The following is a 24898-nucleotide window of genomic DNA, read 5'->3' on the forward strand; positions in this document are numbered from 1 at the left end:
AAAATGATGCGAGAAGCAATTAGAGAAAGCCTATCAGTAAGTATTCTTGTGATAATTTTAAAAATAAAATTGGCCATAGCAATTGGACGAAATTGAGTGATCACATTTGCTTCTGGAACTTTAGGAAGAAGAGCAATAAAGCTGTAATTAAGATTAGGCAAAATATAACCAGATTCGAAGAAAGAGCGAACAACATTTGACAGGACCCGCCCCGAATTCCACCCTGGAATTTGAAGTGGCCCTGCGGGACCCACTTTTAAAGAAGGTTTTCCAAAAATTTCGGCATAACCTCCCTTAAAAATGGACAACCCAAAAACCTGTGGAAAACAAACGTCACTTCTAATAATCCAACCACAAACTCCTGGAGCCACCCTGCTCCCATCATTCAACCAACTTGAGCCCAAAAATAATAACAGTGTATCAAGTAATTCAAGTCTAAGAAACTCCAAGATTTAAGATACTAAAATTCACAAAGTTAGGTCGTAGACCTCAAATATAAATTCCATACAAGTCTGGGTCACAAATCCCATAGTAATCAGAGCGATCTAGGAACGTAAATTAACATAGAGTACAGTAGGCTAAACAGGTAACCTACAAAATATGATGACGGAAGCGGATGCGGTCACTATGGCTCACTCCTGAACGCCGAGCAGCAACACTGAAAACTGGGCATTTGAAAACCGAAGGGCCCAGGGGAAAGTACATAAAAACGTTAGCGTGAGTGGACAAAAATAAACAATTTCAAACCAAATGGATTTTATACTTTCCACATTTATTTCTTTAAGAAAAATTCCCGATGCATGCAGTGATTAACGAAAATAAAACAAGAGGAGTTCCACTCATGAAAACCGACTAGCCCCGCTAGTCACATACGATTTAAAAGAAAAAGTTGGAACTCTGATACTCAAGGAAAATAAGACCAGCCCCGTTGGTTAAACGAAAATCGAGCTAGCCCCGCTAGCTTAAGTAGTAAAGTGAGTAGGGGAAGGCGATAGCCATACGAGTGAGCCTCCCAGGCTAGGGTGATAGCCTCCCAGGCTAAAATACTCCCATTACTCCCGTAATATACCCTTACGCCACTAAGTGTAGCGATAGGATACTGGGCTACAGAATTACTATCACAGAGACAGTAACCTGCGCCATAAAGGCGGGGGGCTACGGTGATCCCATCACCACGCCACAAAGGCGGAAAATCAATGCTAGCAATGATAAGTCACCCAAAGTATGGCGAAAGAAACCCGAAAACCAAGTAAATCCATAAGTACATAAAGCTTCCCCATCTCTCGTAAAAGTGTTTCCCATGACGTGTCTCACACGCCAAGATAATCTCAAGTTCAAAATAAATAGGAGATAAATAAATATAAAGATTTACTCCATCGAAATCTCATTTCGAAAATCTCATAAAAATCTCAAATCGCCGAGTATAAATATAATATAAATAGTATAAATCCGGAAATCACATCGGAAATAAATAAATAAGGTAAGATAAGCATAATCCAATGACGTGACCCCGCACGCCATAAAACCTTCAAATAAACAAATATCCAAAACCATTTCTGGAAATAACCATACGCTCGAGAAAGTAATACAATAAATAAATTATAACCTCGGAACCGATTAAATATATGCATGCATCATTCTTTGAAAAATAAAATTCCACTCACATTATATGATCAATCCTGACGTCGCTCGGTATTTTCCTCGTACGAAGACTCCTCTCGTCCTGTACGAATAGCACTCGTAAAAATATATTTACAGGACGGAAATTAACTTTACGATAATTAGAAATTGAAATTCATAACGTCCCCCTTCAAAATCCAACTCCTTAGTTCACAACGAATCTGTCCACAATATTCCAACAATATTCATTCATCGATATATAAATTCTAAAGTGAATTCGAAAGGATTTCGGCGATCGAATTCACGTAAATCGATAATTATCCATTTATACTCAATTTGTAATTCCTCCAATTCCCACCAAACTTCATGTATACAATTCTACAGTCATTATAGGATTTATGGAGCCAAAAATTGTAATTAGAACTCAGCTCTACGCGCCACCCACAGTGGCTGCGCGTGGGGCCCACGCGCCACCGGCAACCACCACCAATAACCACCAAATTTTGGCAGCACCACCTACTCACCAGACCCAATCTCTTTCTCAACTACAACAAGTTCCAATTTTACCTTGAAGGGCTCCAAATTGGCCGGTGAAATATATCCAGAAAACTCCAAGAACCCTAGAAATTTCAAATCGTTAATTCGACCTCTACACTACAAATTGAAATGAAAGACCTTAGGGGAAATGATCTATGTCAAAAACCGAACCTTCGACGCCGGTTTGGTGGCCGGAGACAGCCGAAATCGCCGGAAATCGGCAAAACCCGCAAGTTGCTACAGTAACATTCCCACCAAGAAATCGAGCTCCTCCGGCCAAATCTCCCCAAAATATCACCACAGATGCGTCAAGGGGGAGGAGACGAGCTTGGGGATGGCCGGATTTCGCCGTGGGTCGGCCGGAGGAGGGAGAAATCGGAGGAGGAAGAATCGGGTCGAAGAGGAAGGAAATGTCGGGGGAGGAGAGAGGGAGAGTTACCGGGTTTCCGAAAATGGAAACCTACAGTGGTAACTTTCCATATATATATATATATATATTTTACCTTGAACAGTAACTTCCACATTTTAAGCTATAACTTTCACATACGAACTCCAATTTTTACGTACCACATATGCACGTGCTCGGTTTAACGTCCTCTACAACTTTTATGAAGGAAATTTTCTCAAGTTGTTAACCCATAAAAAGTCAAATTCTAGCCACCCCCCTAAAAGGTAAAACTATACCCGTGAATGGTAAAACATACAGTGATTCGTGTAACTCAGTAAAAGGGGTAAATTGAATGTGGGGTGTAATAACATTTACCACATCAGGACCAATAAAACTCCAACAAGCACGGTAAAAATGACCATTAAAACCATCAGGACCAGGTACACTATCCGGATCCATAGAAAAAACAACTAGCTCAACCTCCTTAAAGGATGGAATTGCTATATGGCTACCATTTTCCTCCAGGGTAACTAAACACAGAATGAGTTTCGAAACTAAACCTGTATCCGCTGAGCTCCCATCATTTGTAAATGCTTTAGTGAAGTGATCGACCACATGCTCGCGCAAAATATTTACATCATCATGAAGCACAGAACCGATGCGTAAGCGAGAAAGAAAAGACCGAGCATATCAAACCTTAGCAATCCTTTGATAATAACCCGTATTTCTGTCACCATCTCGCAACCATTTTTCATGTGCCTTGGTAGACCAGAATTGATCCTGAATGAGTAAAGCATTAGTCAAAGCATTATGAGCTTCCACCTCTTTTTTATAACGATCCTCCGTAAACCCATTTGATGAGATGTCAAGTTGAATTTCCTCAAGGTTGGCACGAGCCAAGTCAGCAGTAAAATTCATATTACCAAATGTATTATGATTCCAATCCTTGAGAATGGGCTTCAATAATTTCAATTTTTGTTGTAGAGTATATTGAGGGCAGCCACAGACCTTGAAAGAAGACCACACTAACTTCACCATTTGAAGAAAAAGAGGATGCTGCAACCAAACCGATTGAAACCTAAAAGGAGAAGGGACATGTGAAGCAAATTTTTCAAAGACCACAAGAAGTGGATTATGATTAGAAGAATGTCTAACAAGAGTAGAGTAGCTGGTAATCTGCCAAGAATCTAACCAAGGAAGTGAGCAAAAGCACCGATCCAATAACATTTCTATATGAGAAGCAACCCCTCTACCATTTGTCCAAGTAAAAGGAGAACCCTTGATATCAATTTGCACCAACCCACAAGTGTCGACCATTGCTTGAAATTCATCGCAAGACACTCTACAAGGTAAGTTTCCCCCAGATTTTTCATGAGCTCCAAGAACAGCATTAAAATCACCCATTACTAGCAGAGGCCCGGAGAAACCTGAACAAATATGAGCTAGAGAAAGCCATAATGGTCTGCGTTCTGCCACTGTTGTTGCCACATAAACAAAAACCATTCCATGTGAAATACCACCAGCATTGAATTGAATAAAAATATGCTGGCTAGAAGAAGAAACAAGTACAGAAGAAAGCACATTAAGTGAACAGAAAAGCCAAATATTTGGGAGACGCTGACCACGATCATTGACGCCAACCAAATGCATACCTATAGATTGCCAGAAAGTTTGCTTGATTTTCGAAATGGCAGCCATTGGTTCTGCAAGACAAAGAAAATCTGGAGAATGCTTCTTAACCAAACTACGGAGTGTTCGTCTCGTGGGGCTATTAGCAAGACCTCGAATATTCCAAAAAATTGCTTTCATTGAGATGATGATAAAATGGCATCCCTCTGAGGGGTTGATGAGTCATTCAAAGCCTCACGAACTTTCTTCCTTAGACGTTTTCTTTGGGACTTTGTTAACACTTTTGAAGCTACCACCTCCTGGGCTTCAAGAGCTAGATTAAAGGAAGCTTCACTGACATTCCCTTGCTCTAAAACAGCATTAACATGATTTGACTAACGAATAAGAGGCCCCTGTAGCTGAGTAGCACTTGAATCACTCAAATCACCCTCTTGTTCCTCCTCAACAAGACCGTGCCAAGGCCTGCGCACCAATGAAGTTGATTGATTGATAATGGTATTGCTGACATGAGAACCCAATGTGTCAGATATAGTACGTTCATCATCTGAAGAGGATGATAATGAATGAGACCCCTGCTCCATTCTCCCGGAGGAAAGTTGTTATAACACAGGTTCTGCAGGTATATCCACATGGTTGACAATGGTTTCATTGACAACCACATCAGCAATATGGTTAAGTTCCTGGTTCACAGCCTATTGAATAACATTGTCAGCAAACTTTGCAATTTCGGCATCCTTCTTAGAATGATCATCAATAATAGGTTGTTCTGCAATATCAGGAGAACACAGCGGAACTTGGTGTTTGGCCTTGACTCTATACTCTTGCCGAACCTTGGGCATTGGGCGTTCACTACCAAAAACCCCCTTGGAATAAGCAGAAGCTTTAGCCTGCTCTTTAATAAGGTGTTCACATCGATCCATTGTGTGTCCAACAATCCCACAATTCTCAAACATATTTTCATAAATAACCTCAATCGGAAAACCATGAGATTCTCTTTCAACCATCAGTGTAGATGGAAAATCACCTGCTAGATCAACATCCACAAGAACCCTAGCAAAGTAGCCAAATTCTCTTTCTTTAGTTGCCCTGTCCAATTGCAAAGGTGTGCCTACTCCACGAGCAATCTCTATTAGATGCTGCGGGTGCCAGTAATCTTGACTCAATCCATAAAACCTAACCCATTTTTGGGAATGGGTCTGAGGGAGAGTGTCCCCTGGCTTGAAATTAGGCTGCCATTGTCATAGACGAAACAACCCACTAGCCAACGTACAAGTCCACCCCAAACTCTCCGCATGTCTTCCTCTGTAGCAAAGTGAATATCAAAATAGCCCCTCCCTAAAGGAACCAACCGCCATGGTGATGAGGTGTCCCAAAGAGCAGTAAGAGAGGTTTTCAAATCATGAAGTTTCAATGGAGCCGATCCCTTACGCTGAAGTAGTCGACCAATCAAATTAGTCTTGAAAGTTTTCAACTGTTCCTGATACAGCGCTTCATTAATCTTGACATAAGTCATATCACCACGAATGACTGGAGTAGGTAGTTGGCTAAGAGCCACCGTGGACTCAACAGACCCAGAAAGAACAGAAGCGAAGGTCTTCGGTGTGGCGGCCTGTGCCAAAGGTGGCGAAGGCTTCTCCGTGGCCGACGGCAGATTCAGAAAGGGCCAAGGACAGATCGCCCTTGGTGCAGCAGAGGTAGAAGCCGCCATGGCAATCAGCAACGCAAGGGCGGAAACCCGCGTACGCAGATTTTCACTTTCCTATTTTCTCAGAGCTAAATGCTCAAACACCAGTGACATAAGAGAATTGGATCATTTAGTACATGGTTTTGTAAAAGTTGAAACATTGAATAAGAGCAAGGTTTCAAATATATGCCAGCAGATCAATATATCTGTCGATCTTTTTCTTTTTTAGACATGTAATATATCATATAGGGGTAAAATCTTATCTTCTCCTATTTCAGCAATATTTTAGCAAAATTGTCAAGCATCACTATGATATACCAGATATATGAAGATTAATCCCGAAAAAATCAAGAAAGATCTTCAAAGTTTGACAAAAATTAATGTGAAAATAAAAGCACAAAAAAAATAAAGGGTTTTTGTCCATTTACACCATTTTAGAGATTTTTTTCCCACTTACCCCACTAAGTTTTTTTAATTCCCTTTTATCTAAAATACTCTACGGAGGTCTTCCTAATACCTCATTAAGATTTTAATTTAAATTTTTATTTTTTTTAATACCATTTTACCCTCACCTTTGTTACTTAGAGAGAGAGAGAGAGAAACCATAGGGGACTTCGCCGGAGCCCGGTCACCGGCCGCCGGATACCGGCCAACTTAGCCGGAATTCGGTCACCGGTCGCCAGAATCAAGCCAATTTCGCCCTAATCCGATCACCGGCTGCCACCCACCGGACTTTTCTAAAAACCTCTATTGCCCCCAATAGACGTCTATTGTAGCCCAATAAAGGGGCAATAGAGGTCTATTGCCCCCCAATAGACGTCTATTGCCCCATAATGCACGTCTTTTGCCCCCAATAGACGTCTATTGCCCCCAATAAACTTTTCGATTATCGAAATAGGAACTAATTTTTCTAAAATTACACAAATAAAACTTTGATTAAAGAAAAAAAAAAAAGATTACATCAATTCAAAACGTCTAGTACCCCCCGTAGACGTCTATTGGGAGGCAATACACGTCTATTGCCCTCGATAAAACTTTTTTTTCTTCTTCTTTTTTCTTTCCTTTTGGACCTTCTGGCACCTATTTTACCAAAAAAGTAAAAAGAAAAAAAAAAAAACAAGAGGGTTGCAGCTCAATCATAAAAAAACAAGAGGGGGCTCCAATCTTCAAAGATTCTCTAATACTAGTTGTTGCAAGTCCATACAATAGATAATTAAAGAAAAACAAAAACAAAAGGGGAGAAAAAAAAAAAAAAGCGTAGCCATCAGAAATCTACCAAAAAAAAAAATCAAACCAACCGGAGACCCTACCGGCTCCGATTGCGGCTGGAGAGTGAGGCGAGTGAGGCCAGCAACTCACCAACTCCAGAAACTCCCACTTCTCCTTGCCTCTTTAGTGGTGGCGCTCATCTGCTTCATAACTTGGCCGATCTCGGCCTCGACGGGCTCCCGGAGATTGAGGCGAGAAGCTGAACGACGTGGTCCAAGATTTTACGGGAGCGGGAAATGGATTTCGATGAGGAGGAGGAGATCCGGTGGGGAGACCACTTCGCCAAAATCGACTTTGCCGGAACACCAGGGCCACGGCTTCTCTGATGGCCTCGTTGCTCACATCCCCGACATCAACCTCGTCGTCGACGACTGGGCTCCATTCTGAAGCTCGAAGGCCCCCGGCAGGTCTCTTCTGCGGCATCGATGCCGGCGTGGACAAGGACGGGAGAGAGGGGGGAAGAGAGGGGGGAAGAGAGAGAGAGAGAGAGAGAGAGAGAGAGAGAGAGAGAGAGAGAGAGAGAGAGAGAGAGAGAGAGAGAGAGAGAGAGAGAGAGAGAGAGAGAGAGAGAGAGAGAGAGAGAGAGAGAGAGAGGAGATAGAGTTGCATTAGTTGTAAATCTTTAATTGGATTGAGGGCAAAATGATAATTTTCTATGAAATTGTGTTTGTGGGAATAAAAAACTGTTGTTGGGGTAAGTGAGAAAAGTTTGGCTCATTTTGGAGCTTTTGGTCAAGGACCCAAAAATAAAAAACACAAAATTTTATAGATTTGTGAGGAAGTTTGAATTTTGGATGAAAGAATACCCCTAAATTGGTTCTGTTTAGTTATCCCTATTGAAAGTAATCTAAGCAAAATTCCCTTTGTCTATTTTTATGTTACCCAATTTTAAGTCTTCCAATAAATGTAATGCATCAAATTAATTTTTAAACAAAACTTCAATATATGAAGAGTTTCTAATGAGGACTATTAAAATGAGGACTTCATGAAAACTTTCTTGTGAGACCCACTTTGATCACATTTCCGCAAATCAACTATTAGATATATAGATATTCATGTTTTGATCATTTATGCAATTTTTCAACTAAACTGAAAATTGTTAAGCATTCATAATCATTATTTATCATTTATGAACATGAAAAGTTCAAGTTTGACAAATTTGATTAGTCCATTGATTAGATCTAGTTCGGTACCTTAACGATTAGCAATTTAGAAGAAAATTTTCAAAAGTGACCAATTCATGCAAACATAAACATCTAATAATTGATTTGCGGTAATGTAATAAAAAGTAGATCTCCCAAACTATTGATTAGAAAGTCATTATAAAGTCTTCATTTTAATGATTCTCGTTAGAAGCTCTCCCCTCCGATATATCTTCCAATATTTCTGATATCTCTATTTTCGGAAGTTCTCATATATCAGATTAGGCCGACATTTAAAAGGCTCATAAGAAATTCTGCTATTCATATTATCATTAAGACCTGGAAAAATTCAGAGAGAGACAGTTTTGCACGCCAAGGGAAGTCTTACATATGAGTGATATGACATTGAGAGAATATTTTCAAAAATACACAACCAAAGGCAAGACTCGATCTATCCATAAAACTATTTGCCAAATGCACACGTACGGATACCTCTAACAGCTAGAGTTTTCAGTTCTAAACTAGCGCGAATCTAGCATATTTAACCTATGTGATTTCAGAATGAGCATACATCATGGATAATCGATCTCTTGGCTTCTGTATAGATTCTTATCTGAATGACCAGTGAAGTTAATATCGAGAACTCTCGTTGTCAACCGGCTCATAGAGTAAAAAATATTGATTGTGTCGGTCTCAATTTTTACTCATGATAATCTCTCGTGTATCTTTGTTCGTAAGTTCGGTCTCAGTACATAAATAACTTTCATCTTTAGTAGCTAGATTTCTTACGTGAATTGCGTAACATTTAGAAGTAGTCCCTAGGTTTTAAGCTTGAACCTATAGACTATAAAGTGTAAACCCTAAACGTAGTCTTATAAATCCAATGTAATTGGGGACGAATTATAATTGTAACTCAATCACAATTATTGCTACGTAGTATGACTAGTATCTATCACGCACTCCCCTGTAACCAGCTAAGCTAATTTTATTGGAAAACATAGAGATTCTTTCTTTTTTTTTTTTTCTTTTTTTTAAGAAATAAGAAATTGATAGGGCACCAAAAAGTGATGAAAATTCATCAGCCCGTCTGTACAATGTAGACATTCTCCTCACAAATTGCATGCTTGTAGCTCCTATATCTCATATATATAAACATCCACATTGTATGCCTACTCTCTCATACAAAAGTAGAAAATGATGTCACTTAAAAAATTTCTTCTCTCAATATTCATCATCATCATCATCAATATCATCTCTTCAATTTCATGTGACAGAAGTACTAATTTGCAAGAGAACACACTTGAGGATTTTGTTGATGAAGCATCAGGTACTGGATATGATTCCCAAGCGTATCCTTCATACTGGAGCATGATTGATGACAGCAAGGACTTGATCGAGCAAAGTACTGATGATGTCCTCACTTTGAAGAGCTCTGATCAAGTGGCAGTTACCACAGTCAGTGTTCATGATTTTGGAGCTAAGGGTGATGGAGAAACTGATGACACAGAGGTAATATTCCTGTTTCTCTTAGGATTTGTGGTGGTTTTGTCTCTTAAGTCGCTTGCTGATCAATACCCACAATTCGATCAATTGAAATGATATAGTTGTCATTTTTCAATATAAATATTAATCACATAAAATGAGTTTGTTCAGGCGTTTGTGAAGGCATGGAAGGTAGCTTGTTCGTCTAAGAATGCAGCTGTTTTGGTGGTGCCTCAGAAGATCTATTGGCTTAAACCGATTAGATTTTCAGGTCCTTGCTTATCTCAATTGATGGTGCAGGTGAATTAATTGATAGATATATACTAGCTAGTAACTTCCTCACAGTTACAAGAAAATGGCGGGTTAACCTCCAGAATTTACTTTGACAAATTCATGAATTCTTCAATCCATTGCATAATATTTATGCAAGAATTTTTGGATAAGTTTCACTTCAATTATATTACAACTCGTGTTGTTAAAGTGATGATTAACAAAAGAAAGAAAAAAAATCATCGCTAAGGTAAATATTTCCTTCAACTGATGGTTTAGGGCATGTGTTGTGTAATATGCTAAATTTATATGTCAAGAAGGAATTAATTAATCTATTTTTATAAATTTTGATCATAATATCAATTATCCTACTTAGCGAAATTATTTTAAATTTATATCAATGTTTTAGGCCAGGCATATTTCGTTATTGCAATCTTTAGTTGACAAAATGAGTTCTTTGTATTGTTTATACCTAAAAAGAAGGAAGTAGGCTAGCCGGTTGTAGGCTACAGTTCAAATGATATTTTTCTGTTTTGGAAAATTTTCAGATTGTTGGTACCTTAGAAGCGTCGGATGATCGATCTGACTTCCGCCAAGATGGTAAACACTGGCTTATTTTTGATAGTGTTCGGAAGTTACTGCTTGATGGTGGTGGAACCATCAATGGCAATGGCAAGGAATGGTGGCAGAACTCATGCAAAATCAATAAATCTAAGGTACATAACGCAGAGAGATAGTTTAGCGTTGTAATATATACAGTAGAGTCGTTTCCGATCGCTGCTAGCTCTAGATTTTGATTTAAAATTTTTATCTAGATTTTGATTTAAAATTTTTGTAAATTAATGTATGGTCTACATTAACAATGTGACAACACCACAATCTAAATTAAACATATTCTTTTTATCGTTCATATAGGTAATCGAATACAATAATTCACATGTATGGTCCGAAAACTATAATACATGTGTATGGTCCAAAACACAATAATTATAATTGATAATGCATGTCTCAAATAATTGTACTTGCTTTGATTTTCTATTCGACTTACTTAATGATATGTGTATTGATCATTTGCAGCCATGCCAGGATGCACCAACGGTATATATGTTCATCTGCCTGGAGCGCTGTTAAACCAAAGTTTGAGCTATTTGCGTGGTTTTAATTCTCACAGTAAATTTACATTTGAACCAATATGCTTGCAGGCACTTGCGTTCTATAAATGTAAGGATTTGATAGTGAAGAATCTAAAGATACAAGATGCTCAGCAAATTCATTTGTCTTTCCAGAAGTGCATGAACGTTCTAGCTTCCAATCTCTCAATTACTGCACCAGAGAAAAGCCCCAACACCGATGGAATTCATGTTACAAATACTCAAGACATACTCATCACAACCTCTATTATATCCACTGGTAGGACTTATATAAACACACAAAAATTAGTAAATATATAATTAAAAATACGAATATAATATCTATATATGCTGAATAACTAAATCATTTATACACACTGTTGTCATACTTCTGTATTGTTCTCACATTGTACACACACGCATAATCATTGAGTTTATTGTCTGAATAGTGAAGGTATATAATTACCTGTATGTATTAGGTCCTTTTTGGGATTGCTTTGCTTAAAAAAAAAAAAAAAAAAATTTTATCTAAAATTTTAGATTTTATTGTATTTGGTAAATAAATAAAAGGGAAAATGATCATTTACCCAATTTTGGGGTTAATTAACCCCACTTACCCAAACACTCTAAGAGATTCCCACTTATCCAAATAGTCTAAGAGATCATTTCCCTAATACCCAATTAAGTATTTTTTTTATTCATTTTTATTTATTTTTGGGACAATTTTGCTCTCTCCTTCTTTGTTACTTAGAGAGAGAAGTCATCAGAGACCTTGTCGGACTCCGGTGACCAATGGTTGGCCAAGGACTCCGGCGACCGGTCACAGGAATGTCGAATCCGGCTACCAGACTGGTGGCTAGATTCTTGCGTCTGAATTTATTGTTCTCTAATAATACCCAGTAACCATATTATTGCCCCCCAATAATCATATTATTGCCTCTCAATACTCTTTTTATTGCCTCCCAATCCTCTTTTTATTGCCTCACAATCCTCTTTTTATTGCCTCCCAATCATCATATTATTGCCTCCTAATAATCATATTATTGCCCCCAATAATCATATTATTACCCTCCAATAATCATATTATTGCCTTCAAGTGAATTGCATAAACTCTCAAAACCAAAATGAATACACTACAGACACAATTGATCAATTTATATGTTCAATTGTACACGTTCATAGCGGATCGATCGGGGACGAAGACACTGGTGATTGGCGCGACCGGTGGCTGGTGGTCTGTACAGATCGGCGACGAGATGTAGGTCTGGCTCGTCACGGTCTGCGTCGAGGAACTCTGGAGGTCATGGTTTGATGAGGAACAATCGAACAAATCTCAGAAGTTTTGATCTTTTGTTCAACGACTTCACCAACTCCGGCTGGGATCGGTTGTTCAGAAGCTTTGACGGTGGGCTCGAGGTAAAAAAAAATGGCGCGTGGAACATGCTTGCCGGCGCCGGTCTCAGAGAAAAAGGTGTTGAAAGCGTGGTCACTTGGCATTTGGCCGTCCGGCTGGAGAGAGAGAGAGAGAGAGAGAGAGAGAGAGAGAGAGAGAGAGAGAGAGAGAGAGAGAGAGAGAGAGAGAGAGAGAGAGAGAGAGAGAGAGAGAGAGAGAGAGTATGAGAGGAGTGTAGTTTGTTAATTAAAATAAGGACAAAACTGTCAATAGATGTTAGATTGGGTGTATGGGAGCAAAAAACTCTTAGTGGAGTAAGTGAGTAATTTTTAGGCTGAAATTGGGTAAGTGGTCACAACCCCTAAATAAAAAACAGTTTTAATTGAAAATTATAGGTCACTGGCAGCAAATTTTAGAAGCAACCTAAAAGTTACTTCTAGAAGCTGCTTTCAATTAAAACACGCTCTAAATTAAGTTGTTTTATATACTGACAACACATTTAAAAGTATTATTTACTAAATACGAAACTGTTTTAATTCACAGCTGATTATTCTTACAAGAGAAAATATTTCAAACAGTACCCGAACTTAGGCCGACTCTTAACTTCAGTACCCGACTATGCAAAACTATCACTTTGGTACCTCAAGTTTGAAGCCCGACCCAAGAACGGTACACACCGTTATTAACGGTGTTAAGTCTTGTGCCACCTAGCACATTTTGAGGGATATTTTGGTCACTCCGTGTTTTAACCCAGATTTTTTATTTTATTTTATTTTTTAATACATTGCAACTTTGTCTCTCTCTCTCTCTCTCTCTCTCTCTCTCACTCAAACTGATCAAAAAGAAGAGAGAAATCAAAATTGGGAATCCATTTCAATTTCAATTAAGGTTTGGATTTTCAGTTTTGTGGACTGAAGAGAAACGATGTTGTCGACGACCACCAACAAAGCCAGACTGGCGTATGTCCAACAAGCCCCGCAGAGCAATGTGAAGCCGGTGTTCATCAAGGTCAACAATCTCAAGCCCAGATTGGTGTCTCAACACCTCCCCTAGACCCAAATCTCTGAGTCCCTCACTGTTCACCTCTCTCTCTCTCTCTCTCTCTCTCTCTCTCCTCGAGTGCAGAGTCCTTGCACTCGTCAATCTCCTCCGTTATTTGAGAAGAGTTTTCATCAATTTCCCTGAAAACAACAAATCGTGACTTCAAAATTCGCAGCAGAATCAAAATCAAATAGTTTCTTCAACGCTTAATTCAAACTGACCTAATCGACTTGAGCATGTCCCCCATTTCTGCTTGAACTTGTTGCGAAATCTCTACAGGAATCGTGAGTGAATCAATTTCGGATTTGATTGTTTAGAATAAAAAACGATAGTAGAGGTAAGAGAAAAGTGGAACTTACTGTAAAGGAGGGATGAGATCTGAGACTCAGATTCCGGTGGAGGATGAGGGAGGAGAGTCAGCTGAGCTTCGAACTGAGGCGGTGAGGCAGCCATTTGGTTATTGATATGTGTTTGTGTGATACGAAGCTTTACCAGAATAAAAAAGGACTCTCTCTCTCTCTCTCTCTCTCTCTCTCTCTCTCTCTTTGTGCAACAGGGTTTACAAATTTCACAAAGAAATTGATAAAGCCATGAAGGATTTGGTTGTGTATTATGTTTGTGAACTGCGATTCCATGGATGTTGGGATTTCTTGGGTTATGGTTTGAGTTAGTGGTGGTGGAGGAGGCGGAGGAAGTGGAGGAGTTGGGTTTGACTGAGAGAGTGAGAGTGAATTTGGGTTGAAATGATCCAATTACCCTTCAGGTATTGCCACGTGGCTGGACTCTTAACACTGTTATGGAAGGCGTGTACCGTTCTTGGGTCGAGCTTCAAACTTAGGGTACCAAAGTGATAGTTTTGCATAGTCGGGTACTGAAGTTAAGAGTCGGCCTAAGTTCGGGTACTGTTTGAAATATTTTCTCGCAATACAACAATAATAATTTTTTTTTAAAAGTCACAGCAATCTCAAACTAGCTTTTATACAATTTTGTACGTTTTTACTGTAGTAACTCTTTCTGAATAAAGCAAATCAACTTATATATGGTCTTGAACACTAACATTATTGGATACAATTCTTTAGGTGATGATTGTATTTCAATTGTAAGTGGATCCGAAAAGGTGCAAGCAATGAACATAACCTGCGGACCTGGACATGGAATCAGGTTAACTTCGAATTTCGTAAAACTTTAATTAGTTCAATACATACCATGCACGGCCAAATTTACCGACTTAAAATGTAACATATGAATCTGGCTCTATCATGCATGCTGTTAATTTAGGCTCGATTTTTTCACTGTGACCTCAGTATCGGAAGCTTGGGATCTGGAAAATCAGAAGCTTATGTTTCTGAAGTTGCTCTATATGGAGCTAAACTAATTGGAACCACAAATGGAGTCAGGATCAAGACTTGGCAGGTAATAAAATTTATTACAATCAATATATATTTGAACTTCAAGCTATAAGAAGATAATCTCATAAAAGTATGTATCAACTTTTCGAGTTTGGCTGTGGAATTTGTTGCAGGGAGGATCTGGTAGTGCAAACAACATCACATTTGAGAACATTGAAATGCTTGATGTTACCAACCCCATCCTAATAGATCAATACTATTGTGACAGCAAGAAGCCATGTAAAGAACAGGTAAACAAAATATAGTACTACTTCATAAGAACCAATTAATTTCGGTCATTTGATACTTTCTTGGTTAACTAAAAGTGATATACATAACTAATCACAGAAATCGGCAGTTCAAGTGCAAAATGTATTGTACAAGAACATCAAAGGAACAAGTGCCTCAGACGTTGCTATTAAGTTTGATTGCAGCAAGAACTTTCCTTGTCAGGGTATTGTGTTGCAAGACATTAAACTTGAGCATGGAGGAGGGAAAACAGCTAAAGCATTATGCAACAATATTAATTTCACTAGCATAGGAGTTGTTTCCCCTCTCTGTTATCAAGCGAAACTATGAATGTGGATACAAAACTTCTTCACATTCGTTTCTCAGTACTGTAGTGTATACAGAAGTACAGAACGTAATCTTCATAGTACTCCTTTGTAAATATATAGTGTACCGATTTCCTACAGAAAGATTATTGTACGTGGCTTTAAAATTCATCAAACGTATATAGAACATGACGAAATAAAAGAAGAAAAATTCTTCAGCTTTTTTTTTGAGGAGAAAAGGAATTACAACAAGAAACCCCTTGGACAACCAAGGTTAATAGAATCTAAAAGCAGGGCGGACGAGGCCGCATCTGGAATGGAACTGACCCAAATCTTGGGATTAGAAAGATTATGAACCGTCGAAGTGATGACATGAGCAACGAAATTGGCCTCGCGGAAGATATGGGAGAAGGAAATGACCTCAAATTTCGCAGCAAGCCATGCCAGATTATGTCAGAGATCAATGATCTGATTCTCCAAGGCATGGCACAAGCTCGATTAATACAGTTGATGATGAGGAGTGAGTTACCCTCAACTTGAATTCTTTTGATGTTTTGACAAAGAGCCTGGATGAGACCATCTTTAAGAGCACAGCCCTCAGCAGTAGGTATTGACTGAAGTGACACCAATCTTACGGGTACCAGCTAGGATAGGCCTCCCATTAGAATCCCTGATGATGAAGCCCGCAGCAGCACTATTATGACCTTTCACTGAACCATCAAAGTTGAGTTTAAAGAGGCCAGCTGGAGGGGGTTTCCAAGTGATAGTACCGGTTGACGCAGATCCTGTCTTTGGAGCTAACTGATTGTTTCTTCTATAGTTAGACCCAACGGAGGCAGCAGAGAAAGTGATGTTATTTGGGGAAGCAAGAGAATTGTTGAAAATTAAGTTGTTTCTTGCCCCCCAAATCTGCCAACATAATAAAATACAATCTTCAATAGTGGTAGATGATTCCTTGTCAAATAGGTGGAGGACCCAATCAGAGAGATTAGAGAAACTTGCTGGGGAAGGAATATTGGGGACCATACTCCAAATTCTGTGTGTAAAAGAACAAGAGTGGAAAAGATGGTTGTTGTCTTCCAAACCTGTTCCACAAAAAGCACAAGAAGAGATCATAGCTTGATTATACCGAGCAATGTAAGCTCTAGTTTTCAGTCTTCCCCTGAAAAACAGCCAAATAAAGATTTTAACTTTCGGGGGAAGATTAAGTTTCCACATTTTGTTCAAAATAGCAGATTGACTATGGTAAGTAGAGTTGCATTGGAGCCAAGTAGCAGATTTAATTGAGACCGGGAGAGGAATGCCAATAAACTCATCTTGCAAATCAGAGACCGAGAGAGGAATGCCAATAATATGGTCAATAATATTATGATCTAGCAGAAGAGCCAGCTTTTGAACATTCCAGTTTCCACAACTGATGTAATCACTTACAGATTCATTCAAATCAACAGAGTCCTTAACATTATCATCTAACAGGTTGTATAAAGGAAAATCAAAAACCCAGTTAAAAGTCCAAAACTTAACATCCTTACCGAAGCCAATTATCCAACGCATCCCTTGGAGGATAAGGTCTCTAGAATCTAGAATACCTTTCTAGGCCATAGAATGATTAGTCTGTTTTTTAAGATCAAAGAAGGAATGCTTTCTTAAACATTTTCTCCTAACAAGCTGAATCTACCAATTATCTTGATCAGTTAAAAGTTTCGAACCAAGGTTAGCTAAAGCTGCATTATTAAAAAAGGCAGAAGGTCTAACTCCAAGACCACCTTGATTCTTAGGTAAGCAAACCTGATTCCAAGTAACAGGAGGACTGCTCGAATCCTTTCCCCAAAAGAAGTTCCTCATTTCTTTGTCAATGGCCCTAGTAACTTTGGGAAGGCACCTGAAACAAGACATAACATGGTTAGGAATACTGGATAAATTTGAGTTAATCAAAGTAAGCTTTCCGGCCCGAGACAAAGTGTTACTCTTCCAGCCACTGAGCTTCTTAGATATTCTAATAAGAAGCTCTTTAGCATTCACAGGGTCCTTCCAAAAAACAATATTATGAATTCCTAAATATTTACCAATAGAGCATCTATGATTTATCCCAAGAATAGCAGAAATATTCAATTTGACATTGGAAGGAGTTTTAGCAGAAAAATAAATAGCAGATTTATCAAAATTAATTTTTTGGCCGACACATTAGCAAACTTCTAGAGGATAGCTGAAATATTCCTTGCTGCAGTAGGGGAAGCCCTGCCAAAGATTAAACAATCATCAGCAAACATGAGATTCGAAATCCTGATCCCTTTGAGGGAAGACAACAGACCAACATGATTTTTAGGATGAGAGGCAGACTGATTCAAGTGTCTAATCAAAGGTTCCATGCATAAAATGAAAAGATAGGGGGATAATGGATCCCCTTGACGAATTCCTCGAGAAGGGGAAAAATTTCCTTCCTGTTTTCCATTAATTAGGAGGGAAAAGGAAACTGAAGAAATGCATTCCATGATTAAATTGATCCACTGAGGGCTGAAGCCAAATCTAGAGAGAACCTTTTTAACATAATTCCATTCCAAAAAGTCGTAGGCTTTTTCAAGGTCAAGCTTTAAGGCCATGGCACATGTCTAGCCTTTGACTTATTAAAACATGAAAAGAGTTCGTGCGCTATAAGAATATTATCCACGATTGATCTACCAGGAGCAAAAGCACCCTGGTTTTGCGAAATACACTTTTTCAAAAGAGGTTTAATTCTGGAAACTAAAATCTTTGAAATTACCTTATAAGCTACATTACACAAACTCATAGGTCTAAATTGAGAAACAAGCTCAGGATCCACTACTTTTGGGATCAAGGCTAAATTTGTATGGTTAAAGTACTTTAAGGAAGAAGCATTAGAAAAGAAATCAAGAACTAAGTTTGAGAGACTTCCCTTAATAACATCCCAATGTTTTTGAAAGAAAAGAGCATTTAAACCATCGGGACTAGGAGCTTTTAGGCCCCCAATTGAGTGAACAGCACAGTGAATCTCTTCCATGGTAATCGGTTGAAGTAAAAGATCATTATCAGCTTCTGAAATTACAGGATCGATAATGCCAATAAATTCTGATAAAGAAGACTCATCTCTATTTCCACGACTCTTGAATCTGTTTACAAAATCCTGCACAAAATAATCCCTAATGTCAGCTTGTCAGCTTGATCAAATAATCCCTAATTCTTCAGCTATTGCTTAGATGTGGTTGTAAGTTTGTAACAATAGGGGGCTTGTCATATATCATATATCTGTTCAAGCAATTGCAACCGAGCTTTCAGCCTTAAAACTGGTCTCAAATTGGATATGGATGGTTTTCTTTACTCTCTGATCTCATGGAGTGTGATTTTCTGGAGGTGGTATATGATAATTAATACCTACCTTACCTAACTAGGTTTTGCAATTGAGCTTTCAGCATTAAAACTAGGCTTAAATCAGATATGGATGGTTCTTTACTCTGATCATCGTGGAATGTAATTGTCTAAAGGATACCAAATTAATACCTACCTTACCTAATTAGGTTTTGCAACCACGCTTTCAGCCATAAAATTGGGCTTTTTTTTTTTTAGAAGAAGAAACTTTCATTGATAAACAAATTAGATAGATACATCATCTTGAAGTATATCTGTAAGACCTCAGAAATTTGTTATTAATTCCAAAATTTTTCCTGGGATTAATAAAGTGTTCGTTTGTACGATTTCGTGGTTCGAGGGTGGAGTGGAATTATTTTCGGGCGAATAATGATTTGAAGTGCACTTTTTAGGGGATTACAAAGTTTTTCTTTTCATACATTAGGTTTCTACTAAAACTTCCTTCACGAAAGTTGTAGAACGCGTCAATACAAGTTCGTGGACATGTGGAACGCGAGAATCAGAGTTCGTATGAGAAAGTTATGAGCGATTGAAATTTGGGGAAATTCCTATAAATAGCGAAAATTCCAGATTTTTCATTAAATCCCAAAATTTTCAGTTTTTGTGTTTTGGCCCCCGGCTTTTCTCTGTTCTCTCTCCTCCGTGCCTCCTCAGAACCGTCGGGTCTCCATCAACCCGACCCGTGTTTTCTGGCTCCGTCGCGCGTCCTCCTGCCTCGGACCCAGACCAGACCGACTCGGCTCGGCCTGATTGTCCTCTCTGAGGTGTCAGCTCACCCCGCCGTCTCCCCCAGACTGAGATCGAAGACCATAGTTTCGGACTCGGCCGGAAAACCCTTTTTCCGGCATTCCCTCAGCGATTGGTTGACATTTTTGGAATCGTCTCTTCCTCCTGATCGTCCTCATATCTACCTTGTAGGACGATTTTGAGTGTAGAGTGGTAGATCAAGGTTTGAAGTTTACGACGTCCCTGATTCGATCTAGGATCTGATCAGACGCACGAGAGTGATCTAACTTCCAGGCTTGATCTAGAACGATCTAGACCGAATCTCACTTAGCGCCAGGTATAAGGGTGGCTCATCTCTTCATTTTGAACAAGTTTGTAGTTGGTCACTTTGCCATTGGAGGTGGTTGACCTGGCGTTGACCGCCGCCGTTGACCGCCTGCTGACCCGTCGCTTGTGGCGGCGCATCAGACCATATTTTTGTGTTCTGTTTTTAGTTTATGCATCTACGAATCGATACGGTCGTTTTGATATATTATAAGGTTATTTTGGAGAAAGTTGATGCCTGTTAGGGTTTTAGGGTTTTCGATTCGTGTCGGTTTTCGATCCGTGAGGATTTGGCCTTCCGATCGACTTGTAGTTTTGATATAGTGATCGTAGAAGTGTTCCGATGACTTTGTGTGGTCTCGGATGGGGATACAACCATTGGATCATCGTATAATTGTGTTTTTGGTGAATTATGTACTAAGTTGAGATTGTATGTGATTAGGTGTTTGATGGAATTGTTTTGGGCGAACAATTGTTGATTATGTGATCTCGGCTGTAAGAGAAGACGCAGCGGGAATTGGAGGTGAGTAAACCTCACGTGGTTCATTTACGAACAGATTTATTTATTACTCGGAATTACTCGTTTAATTGTTAAATCATTTTTGAAACAAATTATTTGTTTTAAAATATATGAACTTGATCGACAACGGTTCATGGGTAGGTTAAAACAATGTTTTGATATAAAATGATTTTCGAGAGGAATAATTTATAAAACTATAGTTGGTATTAGTGGTCATTCCTGCGTGAATGACTACGTATATATATATTTACGTGGAATATATATATATATATATATATATATATGGATGTTGTGGCGTTGTGATATGTATATGTTTGATGATTATATTGTTGAAAGAGTGATTTGAAAATGTGATGTGACATTGTGAGTCATGTGGGATTTCCTTAAAAGGTTTTGTTCTGAGGGCTAAGTGGTCCGAGGTCTGACGGTTACAGTGGTAACTTGTTAGGGGGGGTTTTGTTCTGAGGGCCAGGTGGTCCGAAGTCCAATGGTTACAGTGGTAACCTGTTGTTAAGTTATCGGATGCTTGCACTTTGGTCAAGGGGGCAGGTTACGATACAGTTATCAGATGATTGTACCTTGGTCAAGGGGGCAGGTTACGATACAGTTAGGGTGTAAGTCATCGGATGGTTGCACTTTGGTTAAGGGGGCAGGTTACGATACAGTTATCGGATGCTTGTACCTTGGTCAAGGGGGCAGGTTACGATACAGTTAGGGTGTAAGTTATCGGATGCTTGTACCTTAGTCAAGGGGGCAGGTTACGGTTCAGTTATCGGATACTTGTGCCTTGGTCAAGGGGGCAGGTTACGATGCAGTGGGTTGTTGTGAGATGATTTATTGGGAGTTGATGGGTGATCATCTACTTTAGTCTGAGTCGATGGGTGAACATCGACTATCGACTTTAGTTTGGAGTTTATGGGTGATCATTGACTTTAGTGTGAGTTGTTTGACTTCTTCATTTATTTTCCTTTTCTTCCTAATTGTTTGTTTTAATGTAATCTCATGAACTAAGTTATATGCAGGGATTACCGCTTTTTGTATTGTTTGTTTTAATGTAAATTCCTGAACTAAGTTTCTGTGCAGGGATTTATATGATTTCTTTTATTTGTTTTAATGTAAATTCCTGAACTAAACTCTATGCAGGGATTTATATGATTTTTTTTGTTTGTTTTAATGTGATCTCCTGAACTAAGTTTCTATGTAGGGATTACTATGATTTTGTTGTTTGTTTTAATGTGATCTCCTGAACTAAGTTTCTATGCTGGGATTACTGATTTTACGTAATGATTGTTGTGAGTACAGTGGTGTTGTGGGATTTGGAGTGAGGTGAACTGAGTTGTGATGCCCTAAGGTTGGCAGTTGGTTGTTATTGTGAGACAATAAGTATGATTTCGTGGTTGTGTCGTTGAGGCAAAGGAATGGTGTTCTGTTAGATTATGGTAGGGGTCGTCAACGGGCCGGTCCCGGCCTATTCATAGAGGGCTTGGGCCGGGCCTTGCTATATTTTTAAATAATTGCGGGCTGGGTCGGGCCGGGCTTTATTAAAAATCAAAAGATCCAAGTCCGTCCATATAAAGAGGGCCTTGCGGGCTTTTTCGGGCCGGGCCGGGCTTGGCCTTGATGGTTTTATTTATAAATAAATATTTAAAGAAAAAAGTAATTTTTTTTTTAATCAAGCTTTGGAAATTCAATGGATAATGATCAAATACAACCAAAGATAACAGATCTATATAACTATATTGTACCAAAAAAAATCTATATTTATATATAGATACTAATTTATTGATAAATAAATTTTTAAAGACACTAATTTTTTATAAATCTATATTTATACATCATACACTCCAAAGAGCTACATATAGCAATTCAAAGAAAATGAGAAACCGACCGTTGGATGAGTTTATTACAATAAATTATGAGTGTGGTAAAAAATTTAGCCAATTTCACCATATTTTCGAATCCGATCGGATTGGTCAACTGTAGTCACTTATATGTTTTATTGGTTGACCGATGGCGTGGCAACCGCAAAACGTGCTTATTTTTTCACATCACGTTTGTATATATTCCATCGATGGATGTGCGTGGACATAAGATAAAAAAAAAAAAAAATTTAATTACAAACACATTGGACTATACCAATTTTATTCCTAAAGTTGTATGACTTATACATTGCATTTAAATTGCTTAGGTTCATTCTAAAGCAACCATGAAGTAGAAAATGAATTCGGAGAAACCAACCGCTCGATGGAGAGATTGTAATGTTTTATGGTGGTTGTAGAAAATCCAGCCAATTTGGTTCTCATTTCTAATTCGATCAACTAGGTCAAACGTAGTTACTCTTATAAACCTATATTTATATATCATACACTTCAAAGAGCAACCCCTATCAATTCAAAGAAAATGTAAAAACCGACCATTGGATGAGTTTATTACAATAAATTATGAGTGTGGTAAAAAATTTAGCCAATTTCACCATATTTTCGAATCTGATCGAATTGGTCAACCGCAGTCACTTATATGTTTTATTGGTTGACCGATGGCGTGGCAACCGCGAAACGTGCTTATTTTTTCACATCACGTTTGTATATATTCCATCGATGGATGTGCGTGGACATAAGATAAAAAAACAATTAATTTTAATTACAAACACATTGGTCTATACCAATTTTATTCCTAAAGTTGTATGACTTATACATTGCATTTAAATTATTTAAGTTCATTCTAAAGCAACCATGAAGTGGAAAATGAATTCGGAGAAACCAACCGCTCGATAGAGAGATTGTAATGTTTTATGGTGGTTGTAGAAAATCCAGCCAATTTGGTTCTCGTTTCGAATTCGATCAACTAGGTCAAACGTAGTTACTCTTATAAACCTATATTTATATATCATACACTCCAAAGAGCAACCCCTATCAATTAAAAGAAAATGGAAAAACCGACAGTTGGATGAGTTTATTACAATAAATTATGAGTGTGGTAAAAAATTTAGCCAATTTCACCATATTTTCGAATCCGATCGGATTGGTCAACCGTAGTCACTTATATGTTTTATTGGTTGACCGATGGCGTGACAACCGCAAAACGTGTTTATTTTTTCACATCACGTTTGAATATATTCCATCGATGGATGTGCGTGGACATAAGATAAAAAAAAAAAAAAATTTAATTACAAACACATTGGTCTATATCAATTTTATTCCTTAAGTTGTATGACTTATACATTGCATTTAAATTGTTTAAGTTCATTCTAAAGCAACCATGAAGTGGAAAATGAATTCGGAGAAATCAACCACTCGATGGAGAGATTGTAATGTTTTATGGTGGTTGTAGAAAATCCAGCCAATTTGGTTCTCGTTTCGAATTCGATCAACTATGTCAAACGTAGTTACTCTTATAAACCTATATTTATATATCATACACTCCAAAGAGCAACCCCTATCAATTAAAAGAAAATGGAAAAACCGACAGTTGGATGAGTTTATTACAATAAATTATGAGTGTGGTAAAAAATTTAGCCAATTTCACCATATTTTCGAATCCGATCGGATTGGTCAACCGTAGTCACTTATATGTTTTATTGGTTGACCGATGGCGTGACAACCGCAAAACGTGTTTATTTTTTCACATCACGTTTGAATATATTCCATCGATGGATGTGCGTGGACATAAGATAAAAAAAAAAAAAATTTAATTACAAACACATTGGTCTATATCAATTTTATTCCTAAAGTTGTATGACTTATACATTGCATTTAAATTGTTTAAGTTCATTCTAAAGCAACCATGAAGTGGAAAATGAATTCGGAGAAATCAACCACTCGATGGAGAGATTGTAATGTTTTATGGTGGTTGTAAAAAATCCAGCCAATTTGGTTCTCGTTTCGAATTCGATCAACTAGGTCAAACGTAGTTACTCTTATAAACCTATATTTATATATCATACACTCCAAAGAGCAACCCCTATCAATTAAAAGAAAATGGAAAAACCCACCGTTGGATGAGTTTATTACAATAAATTATGAGTGTGGTAAAAAATTTAGCCAATTTCACCATATTTTCGAATCCGATCGGATTGGTCAACCGTAGTCACTTATATGTTTTATTGGTTGACCGATGGCGTGACAACCGCAAAACGTGTTTATTTTTTCACATCACGTTTGAATATATTCCATCGATGGATGTGCGTGGACATAAGATAAAAAAAAAAAAAAAATTAATTACAAACACATTGGTCTATATCAATTTTATTCCTAAAGTTGTATGACTTATACATTGCATTTAAATTGTTTAAGTTCATTCTAAAGCAACCATGAAGTGGAAAATGAATTCGGAGAAATCAACCACTCGATGGAGAGATTGTAATGTTTTATGGTGGTTGTAGAAAATCCAGCCAATTTGGTTCTCGTTTCGAATTCGA

At 38.2% G+C, this 24898-nt stretch overlaps 2 protein-coding genes across 3 annotated transcripts; one reads left to right on the forward strand and one right to left on the reverse strand.

Annotated features, from left to right (window-relative positions):
• Positions 1 to 4866: 4866 nt before the first annotated feature.
• Positions 4867 to 5882, reverse strand: LOC112194381. The gene is made up of 2 exons (XM_024334630.1): positions 5445 to 5882; positions 4867 to 5403 (listed from the first exon to the last, which is right to left on the reverse strand). Exons 1-2 carry the CDS (start codon positions 5880 to 5882, stop codon positions 4867 to 4869), a joined length of 975 nt encoding a protein of 324 aa, XP_024190398.1.
• Positions 5883 to 9294: 3412 nt separating this feature from the next.
• Positions 9295 to 15733, forward strand: LOC112194924 (polygalacturonase). Of its 2 annotated transcripts, XM_024335179.2 has the most exons (9): positions 9310 to 9778; positions 9923 to 10051; positions 10570 to 10737; positions 11099 to 11119; positions 11224 to 11431; positions 14665 to 14746; positions 14890 to 14998; positions 15108 to 15224; positions 15322 to 15731. In XM_024335179.2, the coding sequence occupies exons 1-9, from the start codon at positions 9464 to 9466 to the stop codon at positions 15550 to 15552; spliced, it is 1380 nt and encodes a 459-aa protein (XP_024190947.1). In that variant the 5' UTR covers positions 9310 to 9463; the 3' UTR covers positions 15553 to 15731. The 2 variants fall into 2 exon arrangements, with proteins under 2 accessions (XP_024190948.1, XP_024190947.1); XM_024335180.2 differs by lacking the exon at positions 11099 to 11119 and having other exon boundaries at positions 9295 to 9778; positions 15322 to 15733.
• The last annotated feature ends 9165 nt before the right edge of the window (positions 15734 to 24898 follow it).

The sequence above is a fragment of the Rosa chinensis genome, chromosome 3 (assembly GCF_002994745.2).
Source record: "Rosa chinensis cultivar Old Blush chromosome 3, RchiOBHm-V2, whole genome shotgun sequence".
Classification (NCBI taxonomy): Eukaryota; Viridiplantae; Streptophyta; class Magnoliopsida; order Rosales; family Rosaceae; genus Rosa; species Rosa chinensis.